Source organism: Salvelinus sp. IW2-2015, unplaced genomic scaffold (assembly GCF_002910315.2).
Source record: "Salvelinus sp. IW2-2015 unplaced genomic scaffold, ASM291031v2 Un_scaffold1441, whole genome shotgun sequence".
Lineage (NCBI taxonomy): Eukaryota > Metazoa > Chordata > Actinopteri > Salmoniformes > Salmonidae > Salvelinus > Salvelinus sp. IW2-2015.
The window spans coordinates 314,745-325,834 of NW_019942911.1; the positions used below are offsets into that span (position 1 = coordinate 314,745).

The 11,090-nt window shown below is 44.4% G+C and overlaps 1 protein-coding gene across 1 annotated transcript in view; it reads left to right on the plus strand.

Moving 5' to 3' along the window:
- The window catches only part of LOC112070863 (patatin-like phospholipase domain containing 6), a 37,700-nt gene extending 30,236 nt beyond the window's left edge, over positions 1-7,464 (plus strand). The window contains exons 31-34 of the mRNA XM_024138318.2: positions 3,446-3,565; positions 3,822-3,924; positions 4,691-4,845; positions 4,938-7,464. Of these exons, the coding sequence (XP_023994086.1) occupies positions 3,446-3,565; positions 3,822-3,924; positions 4,691-4,845; positions 4,938-5,015 (456 nt within the window). The 3' untranslated portion in view covers positions 5,016-7,464. The remainder of the gene's footprint in view (positions 1-3,445; positions 3,566-3,821; positions 3,925-4,690; positions 4,846-4,937) is intronic.
- The last annotated feature ends 3,626 nt before the right edge of the window (positions 7,465-11,090 follow it).

Consider the following 11,090-nt stretch of genomic DNA (forward strand, 5'->3'; position numbering starts at 1 on the left):
GGGACATCATCGACAACATGCTCAAGGACCACCGCTCGGCAGACTACAAGACAGCAAGACCAAGACGGACGTGAGTCACACACACACACCACGTCACAAAACCTTACATTCACCATCCCTTTACATTATGACATTCTCCCTAACATATATTTACCTAACTTATTATAACATTCCATGACATTTCTTGTTTTAAGCTGTGTTCGTTATTACATTTTACACAAATTCTAACATTCTCGTAACATAATGACATTATCTTGTTTGTATTCCAGTCCTTACGTGTCAGGGTCAGACTTCACTGACCTGGCTGAGATAGTGTCCAGGATTGAGCCGGTCCAGACTACGTCGATCCGACGCTGATGCTGCTGAGGGTAAGAGGCTATTATAAAGTGGAAAATGTACCGAAGTCTGGTTGGCAGTAACCTCTGCCACGCGATAAGGGTTTGAGCTTTCCCCTTCCTCTCTGCTTTTCCCTCTTTACCGCTCGTTCCCTGAACTCTTCCAAGTGTCCTGCAATAAAATAATAATCAGCTCCAGAGCCAGTGTCCATGAAGCCTTCAGAGCAGGATTGCTGATCTAGAATCAGGTTTGCCTTTAGATCATAATGAATAAGATTTATATGGAAAGATCCAGATCAGCACTCCTACTCTGAGATGGTGAATACGGGCCTGGTCACCTTTCAAAAAATATTGAATGTATCTTTACTTAAATTGTAGCTCCTTATATGATAGGATATACCTGGAGAGAGACACTATATATACAGTATGTGGACACCTCTTCAAATTAGGGATTCGGCTATTTCACAGACCCGTTGCTGACAGTGTGATAAAATCTCCAGACAAACATTGGCAGTAGAATGTCCTTACTGAAGAGCTCAGTGACTTTCAATGTGGCACCGTCATAGGATGCCACCTTTCCAACAAGGTCAGTTCGACTAGATCTGCCCCGGTCAACTGTATTGTAAACTGGAAACATCTACATTTACATTACATTAAGTCATTTAGCAGACGCTCTTATCCAGAGGACTTACAAAGCTGGTGCATTCACCTTATGACATCCAGTGGAACAACCACTTTACAATAGTCACTCTAAATCTTTTAAGGGGGGGTCAGAAGGATTACTTTATCCTATCCTAGGTATTCCTTGAAGAGGTGGGGTTTCAGGTGTCTCCGGAAGGTGGTGATTGACTCCGCTGTCCTGGCGTCGTGAGGAGTTGTTTCCACCATTGGGGTGCCAGAGCAGCGAACAGTTTTGACTGGGCGAGCGGGAACTGTACTTCCTCAGTGGTTAGGGAGGCGAGCAGGCCAGAGGTGGATGAACCGCAGTGCCCTTGTTGGGTGTAGGGCCTGATCAGAGCCTGAAGGTACTGAGGTGCCGTTCCCTCACAGCTCCGTAGGCAGCACCATGGTCTTGTAGCGGATGCGAGCTTCAACTGGAAGCCAGTGGAGAGAGCGGAGAGCGGGGTGATAAGCGCAACAACGGCTCAGCTGCGAGGTGGATAGGCCACCACAAGCTCACGAAGGACCGTCGAGGGCTGAAGCGCGTAAAAATGTCTGTCCTCAGTTGCAACACCACGACAAGTTCTAAACTGCCTCGGAAGCAACGTCAGCACAAGAACTGTTCGTTGGGAGCTTCATGAAATGGGTTTCCATGGCCAAGCAGCCGCACACAAGCCTAAGATCACCATGCGCAATGCCAGACGTTGGCTGGAGTGGTGGAAAGGCGTTCTCTGAGTGATGAATCACGCTTCACCATTTATTGCTACCTTGCCCAAATGCATAGTGTCAACTGTAAGTTTGGTTGAGGAGGGAATAACTGGTCTGGGGCTGTTTTAGCCCCCTTTTTTAGTTCCAGAGAAGGGAAATCTTAATGCTACAGCATTCAATGACATTCTAGACGATTCTGCGTTTCCAACTTTGGGGCAACAGTCTGGGGAAGACCCTTTCCTGTTTATGCATGACAAAGCCCCCGTGCACAAAGTTGAGGTCCATAACAGAAATTATTTGTTGAGATCAGTGTGGAATAACTTGACTGGCCTGCACAGAGCCCTGACCTCACCCCATCGAACACCTTTGGGATGAATTGGAATGCCGACTGCAAGCCAGGCCTAATCGTCCCAACATCAGTGCACGACTCACTAATGTTCTTGTGGCTGAATGGAAGCAAATCCCCACAGCAATGTTCCAACATTCTATGGAAAGCCTACCCAGGAAGCTGAGGCTGTTATAGCAGCAAAAAGGGGAGGGGGCACAACTCCATATTAATGCCCATATTTTGAATGAGATTTGACAAACATACTTTTGGTCATGTCGTGCATCACATGGCAATCTTCAGTCTTGTTGCTGGCTGCTATTTGGTCTCTTTCATAGCGCATTACTGTGTCTGTGTGTCCCACAGCGGGGGATGAGTCGGACTGCCTGACGGAGTATGAGGAGGATGGGATGGACACGGTGGAGAAGAGAGAGGAGGAGGAGGGAAGAGGAGGAGGGAAGAGGGGGAACAGGAACTCGATGACCTCTCCCCCGAGAGTGGGGCCAGAACGGAGTCTTCCAGGCGGTACTGTGTACACACAGACCCCATTATCAACATCATAACTCACACACTCACACCCTACTGTTAGTAGTGACTGTCTGTGTTTTTTCTCTAGGATGAGGAGAAGTCAGTCCGCCAGCGGAGGAAAACAGAAGGTGACTCCAACACCTACTCCGAGCTCTCCGACTGCTGACAGGAGGAGAGGAAAAATGAGAAAGAGACAGACGTTGGGTCAAGAACTATGAGGAAAGGGAGGAAAGGCAGGAGAAGATTAAGGTCAGGCTCTGGGTCCAAAAAACGAGGAGAGAGGTGGAAGATGAAAGTTGGAGGTCGGGCAATTCTGCAGCTACTGTAGCTCACAAATACTTATTTATTCCCAACCCTAATCTACCACACCTGATTCTAACAATTAGCTGGTTTATCAAATAAATCAGGTGTTACATCAAGGTGGATTGAAAACCTACAGGGGCGCTCTCCAGGAACAGTGTTGGAGAGCCCCGCTAACCTCTACCACCCTTGGACCACTGGTGCCCAGTGTGACTTGGACCATGAATGTACTCTCTCCAATCTGAAGATGGACTCAACTGGGACCCCCCACCTCTCCCTCCCTCCTGCCAAAGCTGAAATATTGTATTGGGGTGACTTAAGTGTGTCCCTCATACCACAGGGAACACATTAGTACTTGGTTGAAGTTAAAACCTAGTCTCTTTAAGCTTTCAGCTCCAATGCTTGGCCCTATTCAGACTGTCCGTCTGCATGTCCTGTCTGTCCATAATCAGGAGAGGTTCTCATTGATGGTACACTGTTCTCTGTTAAGACACAGATGGGTATTACGTGGATGAAGTTGGAGAGAGGTGTGTATCTCTCTTCTTTTTACATGGTCTGTTACCCCAGGCTAACCTGTCCTCTCTGTCAGGATGTGGGCTACCAGCACGGCAAGCTGCTCTTCACCGGCTGGGCCCGTGGTGACATCATCGACAACATGCTCAAGGACCACCGCTCGGCAGACTACAACGACAGCAAGACCAAGACGGACGTGAGTCACACACACACACGTCACAAACCTTACATTCACCATCTCACAGCTGCTCCACTTTACATTAGCACAGTTACATTTCTATAACGTTATTATAACCGTCTTCACATTATGACCTTCTCCTAACATAACATTTACCTAACGTTATTATAACATTCCCATGACATTTTCTTGTTTTAAGCTGTGTTCGTTATTACATTTTACACAAATTCTAACATTCTCGTAACATAATGACATTATCTTGTTTGTATTCCAGTCCTATACGTGTCCAGGGTCAGACTTCACTGACCTGGCTGAGATAGTGTCCAGGATTGAGCCGGTCCAGACCTACGTCGATCCYGACGCTGATGCTGCTGAGGGTAAGAGGCTATTATAAAGTGGAAAATGTACCGAAGTCTGGTTGCGCAGTAACCTTGCTGCCACGGCGATAAGGGTTTGAGCCTTTCCCCTTCCTCTCCGTTTCCCTCTTTACCATCTCCATTTCCCTCTTTACCGCCTCCGTTTCCCTCTTTACCGTGTCCTAACTCTTCCAAGTGTCCTGCAATAAAATAATAATCAGAGCTCCAGAGCCAGTGTCCATGAAGCCTCTCAGAGCAGGATTGCTGATCTAGAATCAGGTTTGCCTTTTAGATCATAATGAATAAGATTTATATGGAAAGATCCCAGATCAGCACTCCTACTCTGAGATGGTGAATACGGGCCCTGGTCACCTTTCAAAAAAATATTGAATGTATCTTTACTTAAATTGTAGCTCCTATATGATAGGACTATACCTGGAGAGAGACACTATATATACATAGGTGTGGACACCTCTTCAAATTAGAGGATTCGGCTATTTCAAACAGACCCGTTGCTGACAGGTGGATAAAATCTCCAGACAAACATTGGCAGTAGAATGTCCTTACTGAAGAGCTCAGTGACTTTCAATGTGGCACCGTCATAGGATGCCACCTTTCCAACAAGTCACAACTCCATATTAATGCCCTTGATTTTTGAATGAGATGTTTGACAAACATACTTTTGGTCATGTCGTGCATCACATGGCAATCTTCAGTCTTGTTGCTAGGGCTACGGTATGGCTGGTCTCTTTCATATAGCGCATTACTGTGTCTGTGTGTCCCACAGCGGGGGATGAGTCGGACTGCCTGACGGAGTATGAGGAGGACGGGATGGACACGGTGAGAGAAGTGGAGGAGGAGGAAGAGGAGGAGGAAGAGGGGGAACAGGAACTCGATGACCTCTCCCCCAGAGAGTGGGGCCAGAACGGAGTCTTCCAGGCGGTACGTGTAACACACAGACCCCATTTATCAACATCATAACTCACACACTCACACCCTACTGTTAGTAGTGACTGTCTGTGTTGTTTCTCTAGGATGAGGAGAAGTCAGTCCGCCAGCGGAGGAAAACAGAAGGTGACTCCAACACCTACTCCGAGCTCTCCGACTGCTGACAGGAGGAGAGGAAAAATGAGAAAGAGACAGACGTTGGGTCCAAGAACTATGAGGGAGGAAAGGCAGGGAGGAAAGGCAGGGAGGAAAGGGGGATATGAGTCAGGCTCTGGGTCCAAAAACTAAGAGGAGGAGGTGGAAGATGAAAGTTGGAGGTCGGGCAATTTCTGCAGCTACTGTAGCTCAACAAATACTTATTTATCCCAACCCTAATCTACCACACCTGATTCTAACAATTAGCTGGTTTATCAAATAAATCAGGTTACATCAAGGGTTGGATTGAAAACCTACAGGGGCGCTCTCCAGGAACAGTGTTGGAGAGCCCCGCTCTAACCCCTTGGACCACTGGTGCCCAGTGTGACTTGGACCATGAATGTACTCTCTCCAATCTGAAGATGGACTCAACTGGGACCCCTCCACTCTCTCCCTCCTGCCAAAGCTGAAATACTTGTATTGGGGTGACTTAAGTGTGTCCCTCATACCACAGGGAACACATTAGTACTTGGTTGAAGTTAAAAACCTAGTCTCTTTAAGCTTTCAGCTCCAATGCTTTGGCCCTATTCAGACTGTCCGTCTGCATGTCCTGTCTGTCCATAATCAGGAGAGGTTCTCATTGATGGTACACTGTTCTCTGTTAAGACACGGATGGGTATTACGTGGATGGAAGTTGGAAAGATGTGTGGGTGTGTGTGTCATTACGATTTATTTGCTAGTAGTAGTATTGATGTTGAATGGAGAGGGATGTGAGATGTAAAAGGCTGATAATGAAAGCGGTGCAAAGCCGCTGATGCGCACAAACAGTAGAAAGACAGATGTATACTGAACAAAAATATAAACACAACATACAACAATTTAAAAAGTTTTACTGAGTTCATATAAGGAAATCTGTCAATTGAAATTCATTAGGCCCTAGTCTATGGATTTCACGTGACTGGGCAGGGGAGCAGCCATGGGAGGCCATAGGTCCACCCACTTGGGAGCCAGGCCCACCCACTGGGGGGCCAGGACCAGCCAATCAGAATGTGTTTTTCCCCACAAAAGGGCTTTATTACAGACAGAAATACTCCTCAGTTTCACCAGCTGTCAGGGTATCTGGTCTCAGACGGTCCCGCAGGTGAAGAAGCCAGATGTGCAGGTCCTTGACTGGTGTGGTCTGCGGTTGTGAGGCCGGTTGTACGTACTGCCAAATTCTCAAAAACAACGTTGGAGGTGGCTTTTTGTAGAGAAATGAACATTTTAAATTCTCTGGCCGCAGCTCTGGAGGACATTCTTGCAGTCAGCATGCCAATTGCACACTCCTGCAAAACGTGAGACATCTGTGGCATTGTGTTATGTAATAAAACTGCACGTTTTAGTGGCCTTTTATTGTCCCCGCACAAGGTGCACCTGTGTAACGATCATGCTTTTTAATCAGCTTCTTGAGATGCCACATGTCAGGTGGATGGATTATCTTGGCGAAGGGGAAATGCTCACAGACAGAAATTTGAACAAATTTTTGCACAAAATTTGAGAGAAGCTTTTTGTGTATGTATTAAACATTTCTGGGATCTTTTATTTCAGCTCATGAAACACTTTAAATGTTGCATTTTATATTTTTGTTCAGTGTATATTATTAGATGTTGAAGTAGGGAGATGAAAATGTATAGAGGAGAGGTGTGTTTGTCATTGGTTTCCACCATGCTTGCTACTACTGTATTCTGCTTGTTCCAAGCAGAGGATAACAATGCCTTTTTAACCTGAATTTAACCATTTAAAAACGATGGAGGGGAGACTTTGCCAATGGACCTTTTAGTATAGAAAACCCCCTCCTCTCCCTACTTGCCTAATGCTTGCATGGGGTCCTGTGTACTCCCTAACTAACAAGTGTCAAACTCATTCCACGGAGGGCCAAGTGTCTGGGTGGTTTTCACTCCTTCCTTTTACTTGATGAATTAAGGTTGCTAATTAGTAAAGAACTCCCTTCACCTGGTTGTCTAGGTCTTAATTGAAAGGAAAAACCAACAACCCACAGAAACTAGGCCCTCCATGGAATGAGTGTGACACCCCTGCCCTAACCTCTCAAATGGTCAGAGTAACTTAGTCTAATCTTAGTAAAACTATATATACACACTATACCCACTTTACACCTGTTAATACTCATATGTATATAATAAATACTTTCTATGTCAATGTTTTTCTTCTGCAAAACTAGGACTCTTTTCACCTGAGAGATGTCCTTCCTAAATCCATTCAAAAGTGCACAGAATGTTTGTTGTTGCCAATTTTAATTGTATTTATTTGTTTTACCACTGGCTTTTTTTTTAAATAGCCTTTTTTTAACACTGAACAAAAAGGGGGGGGGGGGGATCCTAATGGAGAATTCTAATTACAGACGTGAATAATGAACTATACTGTTCTTATTAGATTGGGTTTCGCTATTTTGCACTGATGAATAAAAATAATAATTCCTTGGTTGGAAAGGAGATTTTTGATTTATTTGCATCTTCCTTAAGATGCCCTATGGAGACAGGATGGTATGGGATGTCATTTCAATTTAAAGAAATGTTCAAATGCATACTCAATAATAAATCTAAATTATAATGCAAACATTGTTTTTATTTTATAACCGGTAGAGGAGAAGATTTCTCTGGTGACTTTGCTTTTACTGTACCTGTAGTTTCTGAAGTTGTCCACAGGAGGGAGCCTGTTCATTCAACGTGATGAGAACCCCCAACACTGCTCTACTGAATCATCATAGTTTGCCAGCACCACACTTCCCTCTCTCTACACAGCAGAGGTGGATGTGCAGAAACACGTCCAGAAGCGGCTTCCAAATCATCCATGCACCCACATCTCTGGGTGCTGCGTCTGCAGTTCCCCCTCAGTGAAATTACTCAACCACATTACATGACTGTACATGACCATTCCCTCAAATAACAGTCTTTGGATGCTTGTGAAAGTGATATAATGTGATCTCTCTCTCTGGAGGTGTTCATTGTATTGCAATGTGTAGTCCTACTGCACTAATACCTCTACATGGTATGTTGAAGCCACTAACAGTCCCATGACACTTTTTTAACCTGTTTTGTCCCATGTTGTCCAGAAGCCGATGACAGGATGTTACATCATGACCTATGTAGTGTTACATCAAACCATGCACTGTGGTGGTACAAAATTGACTAACAGGATATTAAGAGTGAAGTGACACACACACACACAAAATACTGTGAAGTGAACTACTGTATGACAGACAAATTCCTCCTTACATTTAACGTGTAAATCAGGTTGGTTTTTAATCAAGATGGCTGGTGTTAATCTCAGGTAATCTAACTGCATAATAGCTATCCCCTGCAGTTGAACAAAATTCGTTCTACCCTGGACTGCAGATACCATATGTAATAAGTATATGTTCATGTGACAGTGGTGGCTGGTGACTCTCACTTTAGTGTCAACTGTTGCAACACCCTACCCTCCTCCTCGGAAGCCTATCTGTTCAACTTTGATGCCAGGCTGATTGAAGGAGAGGAGAGGGGGATGGGGTAATAGCAGGGGTTGTAAAAGTAACTTGACACCACAGAACAAACACAATGAACCACACCTCCCTACCACTCTCTTTCTCACTCTCTTGTTCTCTGGCCCTCTTTGACCATATTAGGTAGAGAAGTCACAAATGCCTACATTGGGGAACTGAGAAAGTGGAAGTGGAATCTCACAGTATCTCCTTGTGAATGGTTGAAACAGATTGGTACATGTTTGTTTGGGGATTAGTGAGTCATGGCTGGGGCTAGTTTTCATACTCTTACCTGCTGAATCTTTTTTGTGTGCTTTTTAACCCGATCGGTTTGTGAGGCATGTCATATCACCTTACCTGGCTGTCTGTAATTGGCTGCGTTTACACAGGCAACCCAATTCTGATCTTTTTCCCCCCGCTAATTGGTCTTTTGACCAATCAGATCTGAAAAATATCTGATGTGAAACGATCTGATGTGATTGGTCAAAATACCAATTTAGTGGAAAAAATATCAGAATTAGGCTGTCTGTATAAACACAGCCTTTGGAGGTTCATTCTTCTCTCATGGCGTGACAAGGATGACGTGACAAAAAGTTGTATAAATATGTCACTGGTGTGATGAATGCCCTATTATTACTGTGCATGCACTGGCCCAGGTGCTCCTAATTTAGTCTTTATTAACTGATTAATTGAAACATTTAATTGGCTGTTTTCCATCTCTTCATAACCCTTGTTCAGTTTGTTTGAGGTGTGGCTGCTTAGGGGAAGCGATGGTTGTGGTAGAGTGCCTTTTAAGCCTTGGTTTTGCAAAGAGAAGTATGCATTTAAATGCATTCCCTGCACGGAAACCTGTTTTTGTTTGCTATGAGTTATTCAGTGGCCCCTATGCGCTTGATTGTTTTGTGTTAAATCCTCCCTTCATTTTGTTTTGCTAAGCTAAAGCAGAGATACTGTATATATGACAAGATGGTCTTGTCTCTGAGCTAACATTTTTGGGGAGTCCAAAAAGTGGGAAGGTGGGTGGTCTGCTTATTGTGGACCAAGTTTGACGGGAGTGTAAACCCTCTCTCTTTGTCTCTTCCTCTCTGGGTAGAGTTAACTTGGTTTAGGGAAGCTGAAATTGGGAGTGAGAAATAAACTGTGACCTGTCTCAGACTTTCATTCCATGTACTTCCACTCTAGCCCATTCTAAAATAACCAGTGTGGTCTGTGCTATGAGTTATTCAGTGGCCCCTATGCGCTTGGTGTAAACCTAGGGTTTGTAGATTTGTCACATGTGCCGAATACAACAGGTGTAGACCTTACTGTGAAATGCTTACTTACAAGCCCAACAATGCAGTTCAAGAAATAGAGTTAAGAAAATATTTACTAAATTAACTAAAGTAAAAAAATACCACATTAAAATAACGAGGCTATGTACCGGGTACAAGTTTGTCGAGGTAATTTGTACATGTAGGTAGGGGTAAAGTGACTATTGTCCTGAACTGAGTTGTCACAGCACCTCTCAGCCAGGGTCTGTCAAATGCATGCAAATGTTTACCTAGTTTTTAATACATGATAAAAAATAAGCTAAAGTGTACACTGTATGGTGAGGTTTTCAATCACATTGATGTAGAAATGCTACTACAGCATCATTAGTGTATCTTTATGGACACCAACCCACCCTGGCCATGTTTGGAGTGGCTGCAGATCAGACTGTTCTACACCCCTCTTCCCAACAGCTAAAGGTCTCAAAGCTTCTACTGTCTCCCCCACCTGTCCCCCCTCCAGCCCCCAAGCCTTCTGTGACTTGGCTCAGAAAATTACAGGGAGAGCAGGTACAGGCAAGACTCCTGCATCTCTCCACACATACTCTACTCTCTCAGACCAGATGCTCACCATCTGTCAGAACACCCCTTCCTCTCTCCTTCCCAAGCCTTACCATCCAGTATGGTTAAGTAACAAACAGATCTGTTAATAGCAATATTTATTGGCCTGGGTGAGGTCTGCCGCTGAATATAAGTTCTAGATATGGTGCTAAAGTATTGGTAGTTTATTCTTTGGCAATTGACAATAGAAAGTGATAATTTACCAAATCAAACTCATCACTATGCATGATCATCCCTCCAAATCCCACCCTATTTCTCCTACCACATTATGATGTTGTTGGTTGATACATGGAGGGGGCGGCACAAATACCTACCTGCAATATGGTGAACCGCCCCGGGTTGAAACGCCCAGAGAAACCCTGTCACCTCTTCTTTTGGCACCTGGCTACTTCCTTGTTCTAGCAGGTTAGGAGAATTATTAAAGCAGGTTAGGAGAACTAAAGTAGCAGGTTAGGATAATTAATGTAGCAGGTTAGGACAATTAATGTAGCAGGTTAGGATAATTAATGCCGCAGGTTAGGACAACTAAAGTAGTAGGTTAGGAGAACTAAAGTAGCAGTTTGGATAATTAACGTGGCAAGATAGGAGAACTAATGTAGGTAGCAGGTTAGTATAAATAACGTGGCAGGTTATGAGAACTAATGTAGCAGGTTAGAATAATTAACATAGCAGGCTAGGATAATTAACGTGGCAGGTGAGGAGAACTAATGTAGCAGGTT